We start from the raw sequence: 22,309 nt of genomic DNA on the forward strand, positions 1-22,309 counted from the left end.
GTTAATAGAAATGGTATCCTTGTTCCCTCTGGATGTCTTTCTTGCCTCTCTCAATTCCAAGTGCTTTATGACTGAGATACTACCAGATGGCACAGTTAAAGATGCTTTGTTGTTAACAAACAACAGTGAAGATAAAACATTTGTGCTAGATCATATCTCTTCTGTTCTTAAATGGTCATCTGGGTAAGTGGGGCTCTACCCTAATGTGTACATTTTCAAAGCTATAGAAAGACATTTTACTTAGCAATTCTAATTTATTGATGCAAATTGAAAATTTCTTTTAGACCTATTTGTTTTGAGTATCTTCATTCCCTTAGTAATTTTATAGGGAGTGAAATTTTTCTGGGTTTTCACTGCATTCTAAAAGGCTTTACCCCGGAAGTCCTTTGTGATAGTTGCCTTAAGACTCTGAAACTTTTACTTAAAAATGTCAGACTCAACCTTAAGACTTCTAAAATGCCAGAAGAACATTTGATTTTCTGAAAGATTATCATTGGAATTGTTGTTCACTATTCCAGTAAACCTTTCATTTTTTTTACTTCATGTTCTTTGAGGTTTATAATAAGCATGTATTCATATAATATTAATTAGGTGATTTTCAAAAAACTTTTTTTGGAAAGTCCTGAGAAAGATGAAGAAGGAGAAGGGAAGGAGGGAAAAAGGAAGGCAGGAAAAGAAAGAAGGAAGGGAAAGAACAGAGGAAGGAGGGACAGACTATTTCAATTTGTCATTGAGAATAGAAATTAAATGTCATCCAGTAAACCACAGCTAAAGGAATTAACATGAAAGATTCTCACACATACAATGCTGTGTGAAAACAACATAGTTCTGAATACTTCAGACATCTCATACCCTAGCCAAGAATAGAATCAAGACGACTCTGAGTCAGTCTGCAGATCAAGAAATGTCTGCCCAGTTTTTTTTCAAACCTTCACACAGCAGTCTTTAAAAAAATTTAGTTATAGAAATGTTCAAGCATACACAGAAAGACGGTGGCCAGTATAACAAATCTGCCTATTATCTAGCTTCAACAGTTAACAACACTGTTCCTCTCTTGTCTCTTCTGTTCCTTTAAAATCTTTTAAGATTTTATTTTATTTTTTAAAAAATATTTTATTTATTTGAGAGAGAAAGAGAGAAATAAATAGATATTTATTTATTTATTTATTTGAGAGAGAAAGAGAGTGTGCACAAGTGGGGGGTGGGGGGGGGGCAAAAGGATAGGGAGAAACAGACTCTCCATGGAGCAGGGAGCCTGACACAGAGCTTGATCCCAGCACCCTGGGATCATGACCTGAGCCGAAGGCAGACGCTTAACCAACTGAGCCACCAGGTGCCCCTAAAGATTTTATTTTGAAGTAATCTCTACACCACTGTGGGGCTCAAACTCACAATCCCAAGATCAGGAGTCACACACTGTACTGACAACCAGGTTGGTGCCCCAAAATCTTTTTTTTTTCTTAATGTGTGGCTGATAAAGTATTATGAGACCCACTATTGTATCTTTTTACCTACAAATACTTTAGTATGTATCTAATGATAAGGACTTAAAAAAAAAAACTTAACTACTATGCCATTACATATTATGGAGTTTACGCTGTGGCAATGATTTATGGAGGTAACTCTTTCCAGTAGTTTTACACTGTGGAGAAGTAGAGGGGAGAGCAAGCCTTTGAAACTGTTCTCTTGCATTTGAAAAGAGAGAAAACCCTGTGGTGGTTGTGGGCTAGTATTCTGTCTCATTTTTTCTCCTGTCTTCTTGGTTCTGTGAATTTTCTGATTCATTTAGAGGTAAAAATTTGAACTTGTAGTTTCTCCATTGCGTGGAACACATCGTTGGATCCTTAATGATTGGAAAGATTTTTATTATATTAAGTATAGGTTGCACACGTTGATGTCTTCCATGTCTAAAAGCTTTTAACTCTCCATGCCAAGAGAACTTTACCTCTTTTGCTTAGGCAAGAGAAAATCTGTACTTAATTCTTCCTGCTGTATAATGATCTGGACTTATCCAGTATGTAACTAGATATTAAATAAGTGAAGCAGGGAAGAAGCTGCATTAATTCTTTACAGAAAATGATATTTGTTGTCTGATTGCTGGGGCTAGGACTTCTAGTACTATGTTGAATAGCAGTGGTGATAGTGGACATCCCTGCCACGTTCCTGACCTTAGGGGGAAAGCTCTCAGTTTTTCCCCATTGAGAATGATGTTCACTGTGGGTTTCTCATAGATGGCTTTTATGATATTGAGGTATGTGCCCTCTATCCCTATACTCTGAAGAGTTTTAATCAAGAAAAGATGTTGTACTTTGTCAAATGCTTTTTCTGCATCTATTGAGAGGATCATATGGTTCTTGTTCTTTCTTTTATTAATGTATTGTATCACGTTGATTGATTTGCGGATGTTGAACTAACTTGCAGCCCAGGAATAAATCCCACTTGGTCGTAGTGAATAATCCTTTTAATGTACTGTTGGATCCTATTGGCTAGTATTTTGGTGAGAATTTTTGCATCCATGCTCATCAGGGATATTGGTCTGTAATTCTCCTTTTTGATGGGGTCTTTGTCTGGTTTTGGGATCAAGGTAATGGTGTCCTCATAAAATGAGTTTGGAAGTTTTCCTTCCATTTCTCTTTTTTAGAACAGTTAATTTTCTTTAAATGCTTGGTAGAATTCCCCTGGGAAGCCATCTGGCTCTGGGCTCTTGTTTGTTGGGAGATTTTTGATGACTGCTTCAATTTCCTTACTGGTTATAGGTCTGTTCAGGTTTTCTATTTCTTCCTGGTTCAGTTTTGGTAGTTTGTACATCTCTAGGAATGCATCCATTTCTTCCAGGTTATCTAACTTGCTGGCATATAGTTGCTCATAATATGTTCTTATAATTGTTTGTATTTCTTTGGTGTTAGTTGTGATCTCTCCTCTTTCATTCATGACTTTATTTATTTGGGTCCTTACTCTTTTCTTTTTGATAAGTCTGGCCAGGGGTTTATCAATCTTATTAAGTCTTTCAAAGAACCAGCTCCTAGTTTCGTTGATCTGTTGTACTATTCTTTTGGTTTCTATTTCATTGATTTCTGCTCTGATCTTCATTATTTCTCTTGTCCTTCTGGGTTTAGGCTTTATTTGCTGTTCTTTCTCCAGCTCCTTTAGGTGTAGGTTTAGATTGTGTATTTGAGACCTTTCTTGTTTCTTGAGAAAGGCTTGCTTGTATTGCTATATACCTTCCTCTTGGGACGGCCTTTCCTGCATCCCAAAGATTTTGAATGGTTGTGTTTTCATTTTCATTTGTTTCCATGAATTTTTTAAATTCTTCTTTAATTTCCTGGTTGACCCATTCATTCTTTAGTAGGATGCTCTTTAGCCTCCATGTATTTGAGTTCTTGCTGACTTTCCTCTTGTGACTGAGTTCTAGTTTCAAAGCATTGTGGTCTGAAAATACACAGGGAATGATCCCAATCTTTTGGTACCAGTTGAGACCTGATTTGTGACCTAGGATGTGATCTCTTCTGGAGAGTGTTCCATGGGCACTAGAGAAGAATGTGTATTCTGTTGCTTTGGGATGGAATGTCCTGAATGTATCTGTGAAGTCCATTTGGTCCAGTGTGTCATTTAAAGTCTTTATTTTCTTGTTGATCTTTTGCTTAGATGATCTGTCCATTTCAGTGACGGGTGTGTTAAAGTCCCCTACTATTATTATATTATTGTCAATGTGTTTCTTTGCTTTTGTTGTTAATTGACTTATACAATTGGCTGCTCCCATGTTAGGGGAATAGATATTTACAATTGTTAGATCTTCTTGTTGGATAGACACTTTAAGTATGATACAGTGTCCTTCCTCATCTCTTATTATAGTCTTTGGTTTAAGATCTAATTTGTCTGATATAAGGATTGCCACCCCAGCTTTCTTATGGTGTCCATTAGCATGGTAAATGGTTTTCCACCCCGTCTCTTTCAATCTGGAGGTGTCTTTGGGTCTAAAATGAGTCTCTTGCAGACAGCATATACAACAAAAAGAAATAAAAGGCATCCTAATCGGCAAAGAAGAAGTCAAACTCTCACTCTTTGCAGATGATACACTACTTTATGTGGAAAACCCAAAAGACTACACCCCAAAAGTGCTAGAACTCATACAGGAATTCAGTAAAGTAGCAGGATATAAAATCAATGCACAGAAATTAGTGGCATTCCTATACATCAACAACAAGACAGAAGAAAGAGAAATTAAGGAGTCAAACCCATTTACAATTGCACCCAAAACCATAACATACCTAGGAATAAACCTAACCAAAGAGGCAAAGAATCTGTACTCAGAAAACTATAAAATACTCAAGAAAGAAATTGAGGAAGACACAAAGAAATGAAAAAACTTTCCATGCTCATGGATTGGAAGAACAAATATTGTGAAAATGTCTATGTTACCTAGGGCAATCTACACATTTAATGCAATCCCTATCAAAATACCATTACTTTTTTAAAAGAAATGGAACAAATAATCCAAAAATTTGTATGGAACCAGAAAAGACCCCGAATAGCCAGAGGAATGTTGAAAAAGAAAAGCAAAGCTGGTGGCATCACAATTCTGGACTTCAAGCTCTATTACAAAGTTGTAATCATCGAGATAGTATGGTACTGGCACAAAAACAGATACATAGTTCAATGGAACAGTATAGAGAACCCAGAAATGGAGCCTCAACTCTGTGGTCAACCAGTCTTTGACAAAGCAGGAAAGAATGTCCAATGGAGAAAAGACAGTCTCTTCAACAAATGGTGTTGGGAAAATTGGACAGCCACATGCAGAAGACTGAAACTGGACCATTTCCTTACACCACACACAAAAATAGACTCCACATGGTTGAAAGACCTAAATGTGAGACATGAGTCCATCAAAATCCTAGAGGAGAACACAAGCAGCAACCTCTTCGACCTCAGCCGCAGCATCTTCTTCCTAGAAACATCGCCAAAGGCAAGGGAAACAAGGGCAAAAATGAACTATTGGGATTTCCTCAAGATAAAAAGCTTTTGCACAGCAAAAGAAACAGTCCACAAAACCAAAAGACAACCGATGGAATGGGAGAAGATATTTGCAAATGACATATCAGGTAAAGGGCTAGTATCCAAAATCTAGAAAGAACTTATCAAACTCAACACCCAAAGAACAAATAATCCAATCAAGAAATGAGCAGAAGACATGAACAGACATTTTTCCAAAGAAGACATCTGGATGGCCAACAGACACATGAAAAAGTGCTCGACATCACCTAGCATCAGGGAAACCCAAATTAAAACCTCAGTGAGATACCACCTCACACCAGTCAGAATGGCTAAAATTAACAAGTCAGGAAACGACAGATGTTGGCGGGGATGTGGAGAAAGGGGAACCCTCCTACACTGTTGGTGGGAATGCAAGCTGGTGCAGCCACTCTGGAAAACAGTATGGAGGTTCCTCAAAAAGTTGAAAATAGAGCCCCCGTACGACCCAGCAATTACACTACTGGGTATTTACCCCAAAGATACAAATGTAGTGATCCGAAGGGGTACGGGCACCCCAATGTTTATAACAGCAATGTCCACAATAGCCAAACTATGGAAAGAGCCAAGATGTCCATCGACGGATGAATGGATAAAGAAGAGGTGGTATATATACACAATGGAATATTATGCAGCCATCAAAAAACCTGAAATCTTGCCATTTGCAATGACATGGTTGGAACTAGAGGGTATTATGCTAAGTGAAATAAGTCAATCAGAGGAAGATATGTATCATATGCTCTCAGTGCTATGAGGAATTCTTAATCTCAGCAAACAAAGTGAGGGTTGCTGGAGTGGTGGGGGGTGGGAGGGATGGGGTGACTGGGTGATAGACATTGGGGAGGGTATGTACTATGGTGAGCACTGTGAATTGTGTAAGACTGTTGAATCACAGACCTATACCTCTGAAACAAATAATACATTATATGTTAAAGAAAAGAAGATAGCAGGAAGGGAAAAATGAAGGGGGGAGAGTTGGAGTGGGAGATGAACAATGAGAGACTATGGACTCTGACAAACAAACTGAGGGTTCTAGAGGGGAGGGGCTTGGGGGGATGGGTTAGCCTGGTGATGGGTATTAAAGAGGGCTCGTATTGAATGGAGCACTGGGTGTTATATGCAAACAATGAATCATGGAACACTACATCAAAAACTAATGATGGGGCACCTGGGTGGCTCAGTTGGTTAAGCGTCTACCTTCAGCTCAGGTCATGATCCCAGGGTCCTGGAATCAAGTCCCGCATCAGGCTCCTTGCTCTGTGGGGAACCTGCTACTCCCTCTCCTCCCCACTTGTGCTCTCTCTCACTATCTCTGTCTCTCTCTCTCAAATAAATAAATAAAATCTAAAAAAAAAAAAAACTAATGATGTAATGTATGGTGATTAGCATAACATAATAAAATTTAAAAAATGATATTTGTCATTTTTACATTTACAATCAACTTCCTCCCCTTTATTTTTTGTTTGTTGTACTTTATTGTGGAGGCTGGACTAACTACATTAGAGTGTTTGCTTTTCAACTATGCCATTATAGATGGGACCAAGAACAGTAAGTTTACAATAACTGGCCTATTGCCTCCTTGTACAGATTGGTACGTTGATAACTGAACACAATTTAATGACCAAAAACCGTGAATTTTTTTTTACTTTCAAGACATCATCCTTCCAGGTAAATAAACTTTCTGCATATCCTCTATTCATCTTAGTCTCTTTGTAAAAGGTATTATATTTTATAGTGTTCCTTGAATTTAGAATGGGGAATTGATTATTCTTGAAAGAAATGCATCTAACATAGAGGGTTATCTGTAAGAATACATTTGCCACTACTGAAGGATTACAGCTCACAATTCTACATAGAATTAGCACTAGGAGACCGGGCTTCCAGCAAATAGTCATTTCCATCAACAGAAACACATACTACCATGTGTCCTTGAGCAGTTGCTAAAAGCTGGTCCTATATTTGCTATGTGTGTGTATAAATAGAGATAATGATAAATGGCTATATGTGGAATGAGTAGGAGAATGAGTGTATATAAGCACTTCCACAACCCCCCCTTAAAGAAAGCATCACTGAACCTAAGAAAATAGCGGGGGAAATACATGACTCATTATGCAGGAAGCTCAACTTTTATTTCATACATTGGTTTCCATCATTCATTGATACGCATCTGATTTCTTGGTTTTCCTTTCTTGACTTCCTGGATTGACTGCACTAACCATAGCAATTGGAGTGTGCTTATTCCATGACTTTTTATAAATACAAATTTTAAATAGGACATGGTAAATACAATTAAAGGTATCAAGGAGTATTTACTGAAAAATAAGCTGTTCCTGTCCCCAGCCATCCTCATCCCTTTCTAGGAGGCAACTGCTCTAAGTGGTGCCTTGTATTCTACACTTTTGTAGAGGTGAGCTTTGGTAAGAATGGTTTTGTTGTTATTTAGCCTTACATGTCTGGCTAGATTCTACAATCTGTCGTAAGACAAAGTTGCTATCCATAAACTACAGGCAAGGTATTACATGGTCATAATATGATCTTTTAAAATATTGAGGGTGGACTTTTTAAGCTGTCCATCTGTTGTTTTAATGTATATATAATGTAGTTGTATTAAGAATTGAGTTGCCGGGGCGCCTGGGTGGCTCAGTCATTAAGTGTCTGCCTTCGGCTCAGGTCATGATCCCAGGGTCCTCGGATCGAGCCCCGCATCGGGCTCCCTGCTCGGCGGGAAGCCTGCTTCTCCCTCTCCCACTCCCCCTGCTTGTGTTCCCTCTCTCACTGTGTCTCTCTCTGTCAAGTAAATAAAATCTTTAGAAAAAAAAAAGAGTTGAGTTGCCATAATACACATCAAATAGGCACTGTGTTCATCCTTCCAGGTAAATAAACTCCACCTTGAGGTTAACTGCAAATGTTTTGAAGGGATTGTTGCAGTCATTTTAGTTCTCAGAAGTATATTGGGACAGTGTGAAATTTTTAGTGGAATAACTGATCTTGCTGATAGCATGAAGCCAGCATGTTTTATTCTTTCTCTTCATTCTACGGTATTTACGGTGATGTTGAGCAAAACTAAATTGTGAACCCTTGCAGACTACCTCCAGGTATAACTTGTCCAGATGCTACTTGTCAAATGACCGTTATGGCAGCCAGAATAACAAATGAAAGCTCCTTAGTTTATGTCTTCTGTGGGGATATTATATGATACCGTGGGGGTAGGGAAAAGGAGATGGAGCAGGGCGGGGAAGAGATGTACCCAGTGTTGTCGGTTATTCAGTGAAATCTATTATCTCATAGGCAATGAGGATATGTCATTTTTCTCATTATATATTGCCTGTGACTGTTCTTCTGGGAATGTGGAATAAAAGGAAAGTGAAACCAGAGATGTACAATGACTGACTGTTAGAAAACTTTAATAATTAATTAGAGAACATCTATGGTGCCGCAGGGTCAGGGTGCAAGGAAAATCATCGATCCGTTTAGTACATAACGTAGGTAAAGTTGTTCCCTTTGATGTATTGTAACACTTCAGCTGTTGTTGCTCTGGCACAAGAGTTTGGCTCCTAATAAACAGAATAGCCAGTAATATATTGTGCTGCTGCTGTCTTAACCCCTCTGTGTATGAAATTCAGTGAATCACTTTACTTTTAATGGAAACATTTGTAAATCAGAGAAAAACTTCCTTTTAGACTTCAGTGGAAATAGAGTTGCTTAGTTGCTTCCTTAATAAGAATAAGAATGCTTCCCATTTCTCAGTGTATTTAGGTGTGTTATTTTTGACCTGAGAGCCTTCTCCCTTTATAAAAAAAATATTTTTTAAAAGGCCAGGGTTTAATTTTTGCCAGTTTGATAGTAGGAAAGCCTGACTTGTTTAAATTTGCAAGTCTCTGATTACTACTATTCACATGCGCTTCTTGGCTGTTGTATTACCTCTTTTGTGAATTGCTTGTTCATTGGGAAATGCCGTCGACTGCTTTGCTTTTAGATTGTCTTTTGAGCCTTATGTTTTAAAAGGCAAGTTTTGGTTTCTGTGCTCGGAAACTGCATTCCCAACCAGCGTTTCTTCCTCAGGTCCCGAGTGCTTTCTGATCAGAAACAGTTTGGTAAAGAGCCCTCTCTTATTGTATGGCTGCTATATAAATGCTGTTTTTTAATAAGTACCAAAAACGTATTGAAATTTGTCCTTGGATGAGAGTTTATCATTGTTGGCCTTTGGGTGAACTTTGAGCCTGAGCTGTTTCATTCAAGGCAACATGATGTCATTTAACTCACAAATTTCTCTTTTGCTAGAAAAAGGAATGTTGTTCCCCTAAGTAACTAAAAGGACTGAGTAATGCCGGCACAACATTATTCACTTCTCAGGTCTCCACTGAAGACTTCAGCATGGCGAAGGTTTTATTGTTTGCGGAGGATTGGTGGGGTAACGATAGGGAGTAGGAAACAAGCTGCGTTTGGTCTTGAATCTTGCGAAGAATATTTTGCCTCACTGCCCACACAGCCGCCGGTATGACCCGGCTTGCACTCACTTCTCCAAATGAAAATCTTTGGATCCACCTTCATTTCTTTCTATTAAAAGACTCCCTAAGCCTCTTTCTAGATTTATATGTTCAGCTTCTGAACATACTGTAGGTTTTTCAACAGGAGCTAGGGCAGAAAGTTGTATCTCACATAAAAAACTAGATACCAGTTGGACTAGCATTTTGCCCCTTATTTCAGAAGCAGATTTCCCTGATTCCAATAGCCTTGAGGTTCATTTCAAGGAGAATAGCTATTTAACATCCCCTAGAGCTGGGAGTGTGGAGTTCACTGGCAACAGAACCTGTAGTTGATTAGCTATGTCTTCCAAAGCTTCCAGAGCTCCGTGTAAGAGAATTTATTACTGGGAGTTCAAGAAATGCAGGGAAGAGTAGAACAAGAACAGAACAGAACCAAATGGATTTTTCCTTCATTGGCTTCACATTTAAGCACTGCTCATTGTTCAGTAGTATGTTTTGTGTTAGTTTATGTAAAAAGGATGCTTATAACGTGTAAGTGGTTTATCTATTTCGATATGCATTGTCAAATCTTTTTTTCTTTCATTGCTTTAAAAGCAGATGGTGCTGGGAGCAAATAATTATTCCATTTATTCTTTCATCTTAACAGAATACCTAGACTCTGTGCACTGTGTTGTAAACTCCACAGTTAAAAGAGATCTGGCTTTTTTTCTGAATATCTAAACCATGCCCAATACGCTAAGAAAAATAATTACCTGCCCTAATATACTCAACATACTAATGGTAAAAACTTATTTTCTAACTGGAAGACTAGATATTTTGCCCACAAATCTAGGTTACTGAGATCTAGTTATTACTTTGTGGATATTTTAGAAAGAATTTGGTTCCTTGGAATTGAGGCTATACTGTTCTTGTTTTGGGGGAAACATCCTGAAATGTCAAGAGGTTTAAATTTCTCTAGGACTAGTAATAACTCATTTTTGGAACCTTGATTTAATCTTACATATGCTAACCTACAAGTCATAGTCTATATTCATTCTATTAACCAGTGTTAAAAAGAAGACTTTAGAGTGTCTTTGGATGTCTATTAATACAATGTTTATAACTCTTGGGGTGCCTGGGCAGCTCAGTGGGTTAAATGTCTGACTTCGGCTCAGGTCATGACTTCAGGGTCCTGGGATGGAGCCCCACATTGGGGCTCTGCTTGGCAGGGAGTTGGCTTCTCCCTCTGCCCCCACCCCCCCACTGTCTGTGCGCGCGCGTGCGGGCGCTCTGTCTCTCGCTCGCTCTCAAATAAATTTGTTTATTTATTTGAGAGCGAGCGAGAGAGCACGAGCAGAGGGAGTGGCAGGCAGAGGGAGAAGCAGGCTCCCCACTGAGCGGGGAGCCCGATGCGGGGCTCGATCCCAGGACCTTGGGATCATGATCCAAGCTGAAGGCAGACGCCTACCTGACTGAGCCACCCAGGTACCCCAAATAAATAAAATTTTTAAAAAAATACAATGTTTATAACTCTTTAATTTAGCCGTTATTATTTGAGTAGCTTAATACTTTGTAGCTTAGTTTAACAGCATCTAAATTAATACTTTTAACTTTCTCTAACTCAGAAATACCATATTTTAGATGGGTAGTTTGTAAAAATTCTATACTGATTGATCCTTACATTGTAGAGCAGAAGACATCTAAAATTTCAAAACCAGAGAACTTGTGCAAACCATTTACATATCTGAGAAGTTATATTATATTGACTTTTTCCACTTTATAATATTGAGAATTTTGTTTTGTGGGATTCAGACTTAGGGTCGTTATCAAAGTAGCATTTCATCTTTCTGTTCATAATTTTACTCATGTTGTTCTACTGACTTGGCAGTTTTTGGGGTTTAGATTAACAGGACTAATTTGCAAAGGTCGGTACCGAAACAGATTTGTTTTTGTTTGCTTTGCACATAAACACATATTAAAATATATAAATATATACATAGAAACACACATTTGTATACATAGACACACCCATATATCACTGTAAGACAGCAAAATACACTTCGTGATTTTTTTTTTAGCATTTATTTACTCACTAGAAGCATGATCTGCTTTCCCGAAAACACAGTATAAACAGTCTGCCTCACAGTTACCTCATAATGATCTGCTCATCCTGTACTTGCTTGTTGATCTATACTTACCAAATGCCTGTGTGTAGAGGCAGTACTTTTGAAGTTGTATTCTCTAAAGTAAATTGGCAGGGTAGCCTTTCTAGTTAGGTGGATAGGTTTGTTTTAAATTACTGTCCCTAAGGAAGGGAAGGAACATGGCAGAGATTTTTATTACAGAATTCCATATTCTTTTCCTGTCTCAAGTTTATTAATGATCTAAGAATAGTTGGTACATGTAAAAGATACTAAACATTTTTCTTTATATAGAAACGTATCTGTGTTGGTCCATTAAACTCAGGCTTATGAGACATGGAACTTAATTTTTTTCTATAAACAAATTCTCTTACATAATTCTCTTTTGTGCCTTCTTTCTAGCAAGTGTGGAAAAATTAATCTCAATCAGTTATACCTCCTCCAAAATTGCTTCTAAATTCTATAGGACTTTCAGAGTGCAAAGGTAAGAGTTGGGAGAGTTGGAGACGTTTTATCCTTATTGTCACCACTGGGATGTCCCAGTTCCCCTGCCTGATCACTGGTCACTGGTTCCTCTAGGTCTCTGCAGCATCCATCCTTGTTTCTACTTCAAAGCCTTTTCAAAGCCTGTCAGTTCTCTGGCTCTCGTCCATGTTCCTCTTGTACACATATGAAATACTATTCTCAGCTGGTCCACAGGGAACTTGGAGAGGTTATCACAGACTTGACTGTGTAGACACACTGTGTGCACACCTCTTCTTCTCTTGAACCACGTGGGATCTCTTGCTACTTCCTTGAGCTCTACCCAAGAACGAAGATAGGATTTTTCACAGATGTTTTATCTCGCAACCTCCTGGGATTCAGTCATTTTTTTCCCTTCCTTAAGGACCCTCTTTTTACCCCTTTCTTGCTGATGGCACTCTTGCTTTAATCTCAATCCTTCCTAATAATTGTCGGGTTAGAGATTATGGAAGCCTTGCTCTTAATTATCATACTTTCAGTTTTTTTTTCTTATGCCAGGGTCAAGGTTTTGAATTCCTTTTTCATTGTGACTTGGTATGTCATTGCTTCCTTAACATAGTGAACGTGGAATGTACTTCCCACCTGGATTGAGGAAAATTTTTAAACACAAAGTGAGGGAGAGGGAAGGATATTTATTTGATGTTGAAAATGTTATCCCATCTGACTTCTATTTTATATTGTGAATCTTCTGGATGCTTCAGAGTTATCGGAAAACTATTTTTTAGTGAACATAAGGTGTGGAACTCTTAAAATCTCTATTTAGGAATTCAGGATTCAGATTTAATGTTTCATAGATATGTATTTGGTGTTTTTATCACTTTGGAAAGTAGGGGGACCGTTGGGAGGGGGGAATTCTTTTTCTCTTCTTCTTTTTTGAACTCTTTGCTATGGGAAATGCCAAAATTAGAAAACAATAGTATAGGGCGCCTGGGTGACTCAGTCGGTTAGGCGACTGCCTTCGGCTCACGTCATGATCCTGGAGTCCCGGGATCGAGTCCCACATCGGGCTCCCTGCTCAGCAGGGAGTCTGCTTCTCCCTCTGACCCTCTTCCCTCTCGTGCTCTCTATCTCTCATTCTCTCTCTCTCAAATAAATAAAATCTTTAAAAAAAAATTAAAAAATTAAAAAAAAGAAAACAATAGTATAATAACTCTCCATGTTCCCTCATCCAGCTTCAACAACGATCAACTCATGACTAATCTTGTCTCATCTACAATCCTACTCCTTACCCCTTCCCTGACGCTGTAATCTTTTTAAGTTTATCCCATTTTGATAATGGATAAATAAATGCCCCACCATTCTGGTCTCCTCGTTTAGTCCAGAATCCAAAATTCCATTCACTTAATACCTAATAGAGTGCTTATACTGTGACGGTCCCAGCCTGGGGTCAGCATATATAGAATGCAACATAAACTCTTGGAAAAGTTCTCATTAAATGGTAGGTAGTTATACAAGGATGTAATTTCTCACTTTTCTTTACAACTTTCTAATATCTTTTCATCACATTACCCTAGCTTTATTGGGGGGGAAAAAGCCCTAAGCCATCTGCTGGTCCTCCCTCCCCACCCCCTCTGTTTTACTGAACTCATCTTCCACTTTCAACCTGCCTCACCACACCCAACTATGTCAGCCTCCTAATAATTACCAAAACATTTTCTTTTTGCTCCCACTTCAGAATCTTTGTACTTGAGATTCTCTTTGTAACACTTTCCCCTCACATATCTGCATAGCCTATTCATTCACCTCTTTAAAATCTTCTCCACCCTCAATTCCTTTCCAAAGTATGTCCTAACCTTTAGATATTTGTCCTTAGTCACTTTCTTGACTACTATTTATGGAGGTTTTGAAGGATCCACTTGTTCTGTTTTGTATTAAGAACTTAATACAGGGGCGTCTGGGTGGCTCAGTCGGTGTAAGCATCCAATTCTTGATTTCAGCTCAGGTCATGATCTCAGGGTTGTGAGACTGAGCCCCACGTTGGGCTCAATGCTCAGTGGGTGTCTGCTTGAGATTCTCTCCTCCCTGTCCCTCTGCCCCTTCCCCCTGCTCTCTCTAAAAGAAATAAATAAATCTTCTTAAAAAAGAATTCAATATAAGATTTATTTATTGAGGGTGCCTGGGTGGCTCAATCGTTAGGCGTCTGCCTTCAGCTCAGGTCATGATCCCAGTGTCCTGGGATCAAGTCCTGCATCGGGCTCCCTGCTCCTTGGGAGCCTGCTTCTCCCTCTGCTTCTCTATCTCTCTCTCTCTCTCTCTCTCTCCCCCCCCCATCTCTCATGAATAAATAAATAAAATCTTAAAAAAAATCTTAAAAAAAATAAAATTTATTTATTGAAAAGATAACAAATGGCTTAGGAACAACTCAGCCTTTTGTAAACATAAATTTACTTAACAGTTTTGCAATTTACACCAAAATTATTCCCAAGAGGATGCTTAAATATTAATGAGATAATTATTATGATACTCTTTTCTTCATGATAACCATTCAGAATCATAAGAAATTACATGTTTTGCTTCGGTGATCAAATGCCAGCATGCCTGTCAAATTAGAACTATGATTTTGAAAAAATAGTGGCTAATCATTTTCACCACTGCAAATCTTAACACTTTAATATTGTTTACCCCCTTCTGAATGGTAATTGATGGCTTAGGTACCACTTCTCCGCCAGCAAGTTAAGTTAGGTTTTTTTTTGAGCACGCATCCTTTAAAATCTTGCCCTAGGTTCTTTGCCTCTGTCTACTTGATTTGAATCTGTTTCACTCAGATTTAGTTCTTCGGAATACCTTGTCTGGCAATAGTCTCAGTCACTGCTCGGGAAGGAACTATATACCTGTATAACTCCTAATCAGCATTAAGAGATTTAAGTATGTGCATATCCTTTTATTTCATTTTTAGGAATGTAGCACATGTAGATGCATACACACAAATCTCTGGGTGATGGAAATTATGAGATAATTTTCTGTTTCTCATTCTTTTGTATTCTGTTTTTAATACTCACATACTTCCTCCTTTTTTGCCTTTTTTTCCTACTTTCCCCAGTACTTCACTGCTTTATTTCTCTTGGCATTAAAATCATAGATAGAGGCAGAGCGTATATGAGAAATCACTGTGTCTTCTGCTCAGTTTTGCTGTGAACTTAAAAGTATTCCAAATAATTGGGGTGCCTGGGTGGCTCAGTCAGTTAAGCGTCTGCCTTTGGCTCAGATCATGATCTCAGGGTCCTGGGATCAAGCCCCATGTCAGGCTCTGTGCTCAGTGGGGAGTCTGCTTCTCCCTCTCCCTCTGTGTTCTCTCTTTCGCTCTCTCTCAAATAAAGTCTTAAAAAAAAGTATTCCAAAAAATAAAGTCCATTTTGTAATAAATATAAGCAAATAAATACTATGGGACTTTAAAAAGAAGAGGCTAAGTTTTTATTGGGATAATATTTGGTTTATAGTAGGAACTCAATAGATGTTTGTTGAATAATTTTATTGCTTTGACTAAGCAAAGGTTCTTCCTTATATAAGAAAATAGCCTCTTGTATTTTTTTTCTTTGTATTTTAAGACTATATTCTACCACTTAAGAATTGGGGAAACTACAGTATCCAAGAAAATGAAATATTTCTTTGGATAAATGAAATGTTTCAGGAACTAGAAGTGTTTTTAAGTTAAAAATGCATATTTATGCCTTTTAATTGATATGAAACTACTAAATAGACTCTCAGAGAATCTTGACACTCGTTTTAAAAATTCCTCCCCAAACTATAGGAAGTGCGTCAAATTAATTTCTTTGTTAATTGGAGATGATTGAAATGTCCTGAGTCCCGAGCAGGTGTCATGAAATTTTCACTGCTCCTTACTGTACTCGGGCTGCTAAGGTGCAGCTGGTTGTTTATTTCTTTTACGCTGATATCTGTCTGATGAAATTCCTGTACTTTTTAAAGGGTACTCTTAATTGGAGATCCTTCTTACTCCTAAGAAATTCAGCCTTTCTTGTTCATTAATTATTTGAATCGCCTTTGAGCATTAAACATCATATTTTATGTTAAAATTCAACACAGTGTCCAGGATGGTTGCAACCACGTGAATTTTTCCACTGCATGGGTTAAGGTTGTTTAAATATGTTTTCTTTCTCCTACAGTGGCTCCCCCTGGAAGTCCAGGGCCCATTACTCGGCATGGGTCCTATGACAGTTTAGCTTCTGACCACAGTGGACAGGAAGATGAAGAATGGCTTTCTCAGGTAAAACTCTAAAATGTTTGGCCTATTAAAGTGAAAGAAAACAAATCCATTGTCTGTGTTTATTCTTCAATTCTAAAAACTTAAAAATTATTTTCCTTAGAGGAAAATGGGCAGAATTGGGAACTCTTTGTGGGATCACCAAGAATTAATCAGTTGTCTTTCCATATGAAGAATTTCTTATAAATCCTGCTGCAAGGATACATATACATATCCTTTTTATGTATTGTATATGTGTGTGTGTGTGTGTGTGTGTGTGTGTGTGTGTGTGTGTACATTAGCTTTCATACAGAGGGCATAAAATATGCATAGCTTTCAAACAATCCATGTATATCCCTTAGAACCTTTGGGTTTTAGATGGACTGTTTGGATTAAAATGAGAATTGGCCTTGTTGAAACCGTGAAGCCTTTCAACAATGTGTGGGCTATGTTTTGTGGAGCCAACCTTTTCTGAAGATTGGGCCCATACTCGGATTAGAAGAGGTCAGCCTTCTGCTCTGCCCACGTCCTGATTGTGCCCAGCTGGGTTCCTTTCCTCGGCTCTCGTCCTGCTGCCTCCAGTGGTCTCTAAGCCAGGCCTGTGACAGCTCCAGCTGACCCTTCCTCCCCTTGCCAGGTGAGGCTGTCTTCATTGCAAGGGCTTTGAAATAAAAGATACTTGGGCAGATTTCAAAATGATGAGATTACGAATGACTTCATTACAAATGCTGTTATGTCTGCCTCAAGTCTGACATCACTTGGTGAAGTTAATGACCTGTCTCAGATTACCAATCCAAGCGGCTTTTCATCAGACAGGTGCCTCCGTGGAGGCTCTTGCAGTTTCCCTGCTTTCTCAGGGAGGGTAGCCTGACAAACTAAAGGGAATTTTGGAAGCCAGAGCATCAAATTGTGTGTAGGTGACATACGTTTCATTACACCTAAAGCATTCACGGGAAGCTCCTTGAAGGAGGGTTGATGCTTCGATTCCTGGTCTCTGGAGGTGCCTCCTTTCTTGAGGATACCATGGTAAAGTAAAAAAAAAAAAAAATGCTGGCAAAGAAACCACTGTCCTTCACTTCAACTTTTCAATTAGAAGAAGGGGTAATGTGTGCTGTCAGTGTGAAAGTATAGACAATATGTTTGTACTGCACACACTAGGAGAATGAATAGGAACATCTGGTCATCGCCTCAGTGAAACTGTATAGGCATCTGTTTACCTCTCGGCTCTGTGACACGGATGGTTCTGAGCTTAAAATACACAGAATGCTTTATCTGTGGCCTAATTTACATTGCAGGATACAACTACTTGAATCAGAAATCGCTGTCCTAAATCTGAGTATTTTTCGCCCTGTGATTAGTGGGAATGCAAATGTTGTTCTAAGACCATGATGCTTTTGCCCTTTAGGACTTACCAAACGCAGAGCTGCACTCTGTGAACCTTTTCAGTTATGTTTTGTTAAGAATTAATCACCGCAATCAGAGAAATGCGATTAAATATGAAAGAACTCAGGGCAAAACTAAGGCACAGGGGAAGTCAGTTCCGCAAAGTGTATATACAGATGTGGATGTAGCAGTTAAGGACTTCGAGAGGTAGTCTTTCACCAAACGTTTGCATATTTAGTCTCTTCATCAAGTTGCCCATGTATGAAATCATATGATATGTTTATCTTCAGGTTTCATTCTGTATCCTCTACTCTCTGCTCTGTCGTTGAAGTCTTTAATATTGGCACCATTCCCTATCCCCTCTATAGAGCATGAAATTCATAAACCTTTTAGTATCACTGTTTTGCAGCACTTAAAATACCTGGGTCAATGTTCATGGTAGTGGAGGAAACGTTCTAATTAAATAATGGTGTTTTGAAGACAAATCTAGTCTGAGAGAAAGTATATAATACTCTCTTCATTTAAAAGTTGACGGGCTTTTGAGGGTAGCATAGTAAATATGATGGAATATTTTCTGGAAAGAAACTGGCTTTGGGTGTTGAAAATTATTTCAGACCTTTTCTTTTCCTTGGATAGTTCAAGAACAACTTCAAGTTTGTCATGAGCTTGATCCTCAGTGAAGGAATTACTTTTAATCTGTGGATTGATAGGTGTAGTATTCAGTGCATGCCCACAAAGTGGTAAGTACTGTCTAGAATGAAAAAACGTAGCCCCTAGGGAGTTGATGCTCATTATATGAGGCAGGCAACTGGTCCTTTTACTCTTTGACTTTAGTGTTGTATATGTGTGGAATGTGTGTGCGCGTGCGTGTGCATGCTCACACCCATATAAATACATACACACACACAAAGTGAATTTTTTGTTTATTTTGGTAAAAATCAGGGGAGGGATGTAGAGAATGTGTATATAGGCTGTGACTATCATTGCCTTTTGATTGGGGATGCCCCGTACCTCTCCTACTTGGTTAAGATGGGCTTGGAGGGTGTTCGGAGACAGGATGGGGGGATCACGAAAGGCTCTTCAAAGGAGGTCATAAGACATTTAAATCATGATTCGTAATCTGTTCCAGGTAGAAATTGTAACACACACTGGACCCCACAGACGTCTGTGGATGGGTCCCCAGTTCCAGTTCAAAACCATCCATCCCTCAGGCCAAACCACAGTCATATCATCCAGTTCATCTGTGTTGCAGTCTCACGGTCCAAGTGATACTCCGCAGCCCCTTTTGGATTTTGATACAGATGATCTTGATCTCAACAGTCTCAGGTAAGAAATAAGAACTAGGGAGTGATTTGACTAGATTAATATATGCATTTTTAATGAGCATCTTAGCTAATATTGACATTTTCCCTTTTGACACAGTTTTATGGTGCAAAATACATCCACTGTAGCTTGTGATTCATTATTACTGCTGGGGGTCTTATGTGGGATCTCCTTACATTAAATATTTGTGTTTCAGATTGTATTTCCCCAAATCTAATATTCAGTGCATTTTTTTAAAAAAATCTCATTTGATGCTTTCCTCATATGTATAACTGCTTAAAGTCTGAGGGTACCCTCCTTTCCTGATCTTACTGACACTTCATCTTTCAACTAACCTTCATCTAAATCCTGCTTATTCTTTTAGGTTTTAAAAAGTTTTTGGATGAGAAAGAATTGATATAAATTCACTTACAGTTTATCATATATATATAATCATCATATATATTCTCTGACCCTCACTTGTAAGAATCATAGTACAAGGTTTACAGAATATGCTTTTTGTTATTAAAGATTTTTTTCTAATGAAGCTGAGAACTTTTTTGACTTTTGTAGTCTCAGGTTTGCTTACCAGTTTGTTACATCCAGACCTGACACATTCTGGTATAACAATGAAAGGCTCAGTCTAATGCAATGTAATCTCCCTTTCCTTGTCTTCTCTTATAAAAAATTCTGTAATGTATCTTACTTGAATCTAAAATAGACCTTTTTCTTATATCTCTTTAAAAGTTATGGAAAAATGTGTCCCAATTATATATTGGAAATATGTTTTTATATATCTTTTTGTCAGTATCTGTTTGTCTAACAATGCAAAAGCTGTTGCAGAGGTAGGCTAGGCCTAGATGTTTCTTCCTTAAGAGTAATAATGGGGTGCCTGACTGGCTCAGTCGGTAGAGCATGGGACTCCTGATCTCAGGGTCATGAGTTCAACCCCACAGTGGGTGTAGAGCTTGCTTTAAAAATAAAAGAGTAATTCATGTAATGGAAGATGCCTCCTATAATACCTTTCTCAGTGTCTTAATTTTTTGTTTGTTTGCTTTGTACTTTATTTCTTCCATACATTTTTGCTTTTTTTTTTTTTTTTTTTAAACCTAGCATGTCTTCCACGTTTTCAGAAGTGGAACTTTCCCCCCAAGATGTCAGGCATAGTGACAATACTGAGTGCTAGACCAGTTTTCACTGGTACCAACTGTAAAATGTAATCTGGTGTCGATAGTCCATTTTCATGAAGTTGTCAGTCCTCAACTTAATGATTCAGTGTGTAGTCATTCATATTTACAAGTCATTTGGGTACTCAGATGTTAATAATAAGGCATTTAAAATAGATGCCCATAAAACTATGTTTATTCTCTTTATTGAACTATTCACAAGATCCTTTTATTTTTTTTTTTCCTCTGATGACTGTCACCTGGTACTAAAATAAGCCCTTGTCCCTCTTCTTTGGAGGGTATCTCTAGTCTCCTATATATGCCACTCTGTTCCTTTGCTTTGTGACCTCCAGCTTGCTTAATGACTCTTTACTTCAGACATAGCCCTTCATCTAAGAGCTCTCTAACTTGCTTCTTCAGACAGCTATTGTCCTAAATTCATTCTAGAATTTTCCTCAGGGGCTTTCCTTTTTGTTATGCTAAAGCCCATTCCCAGTATTTGTCATTTAATTGATTTTAAACTATATATATTTGATTACAATATTGTCCTTTTTGTTTTGTTTTGTTTTTTAAATAGGCTCCGCATCCAGCATGGGGCCTGAACTCACGACCCCAAGATCAAGACCTGGGCTGAGACCAAGAGTCAGATGCTTAACTGACTGAGCCACCCAGGCGCCCCAAATATTGTCCTGTTTATTGGATACATCTAAACTTTAGATACCTTTATTGGGGGTCACAGGCGTATACATTTGTTTTGATTGCTCTTGTAATTTATATTTAAAAATCTGAGCATATAGACCCTTGGTTAAAACCTTAACTCCATTAGAACACGGTTTTGATGGGAAATTCAGATTTGACTTACATCATTTGAATTATAAGGGGCCTCTTTAGTACCATTTCCTGCCCAGCATCCAATTAGAAATCCAGCTATTTATATTCTCCTCATTCCTGTTTTCCTAGTGCTCTGAGTGCTTCACCTCTATTTATTCTACATTTCTTTAGGCTTATGTACAATGGTACTATGGCTGTTAGCCTTACTTTCTCCTTCAGACTGTAAAAAAAAACTTTATTTAGATGTTTTTGATTCAGCTGACCCTTTACATCTGCCTGGTACCCTGACCTGTACTCCATAAGATATCATTAAGAATGATGTGGTGCTGTGAAATTCTGCCTCCTTATATCCTAACCTAAGTGGGGAGCAGGCAGGTATACAGTTGACTGTCATGTCCGTAAGGGAATCAGGGATGGCTTAAACTCATGACAGCTCCTTACTTGGAGCAGGGATTTAAACTGTAAAAAAGGTCAATGAAATATTTATTTTTAGATCTGAGAAAGAGATCATGTAAAAGAAGCTAAGATAGAAAGTCTAGTTCTCTACTCAAGATTAGCTCCTTTTACTTTATTATTTTATTTTCTCATCTAGTTACTTAACACTTCCATCAACTCACATATTTATTTTTTTAAATTTCTTATTGTTATGTTAATCACCATACATTACATCATTAGTTTTTGTTGTAGTGTTCCATGATTCATTGTTTGTGCATATCACCCAGTGCTCCATGCAGAATGTGCCCTCTTCAATACCCATCACCAGGCTAACCCATCCCCCCACCCTCCTCCCCTCTAGAACCCTCAGTTTGTTTGTCAGAGTCCATCGTCTCTCATGGTTCGTCTCCCCCTCTGACTTACCCCCATTCATTCTTCCCCTCCTGCTATCTTCTTCTTTTTCTTTTTTCTTAACATATGTTGCATTATTTGTTTCAGAAGTACAGCTCTGTGATACAACAGACTTACACAATTCACAGCGCTCACCATAGCACATACCTTCCCCAATGTCTATCACCCAGCCACCCCATCCCTCCCACCCCCCACCACTCCAGCAACCCTCAGTTTGTTTCCTGAGATTAAGAATTCCTCATATCACTCAGGTTATATGATACATGTCTTTCTCTGATTGACTTATTTCACTCAGCATAACACCCTCCAGTTCTATCCACGTCGTTGCAAATGGCAAGATCCCATTCCTTTTGATGGCTGCATAATATTCCATTGTGTATATATACCACCTCTTCTTTATCCATTCATCTGTCAATGGACATCTTG

The 22,309-nt window shown here is 38.4% G+C and overlaps 1 protein-coding gene across 1 annotated transcript in view; it reads left to right on the top strand.

Moving 5' to 3' along the window:
* BCAS3 (BCAS3 microtubule associated cell migration factor) overlaps positions 1 to 22,309 on the top strand; it is a 574,861-nt gene that overhangs the window by 294,015 nt on the left and 258,537 nt on the right. The window contains exons 22-23 of the mRNA XM_073879584.1: positions 16,279 to 16,379; positions 18,868 to 19,064. Coding sequence (XP_073735685.1) covers positions 16,279 to 16,379; positions 18,868 to 19,064 — 298 coding nt within the window. The remainder of the gene's footprint in view (positions 1 to 16,278; positions 16,380 to 18,867; positions 19,065 to 22,309) is intronic.

This window comes from Callorhinus ursinus, unplaced genomic scaffold (assembly GCF_003265705.2).
Source record: "Callorhinus ursinus isolate GAN/ISIS: 27379988/994484 unplaced genomic scaffold, GSC_fseal_2.0 scaffold34, whole genome shotgun sequence".
Lineage (NCBI taxonomy): Eukaryota > Metazoa > Chordata > Mammalia > Carnivora > Otariidae > Callorhinus > Callorhinus ursinus.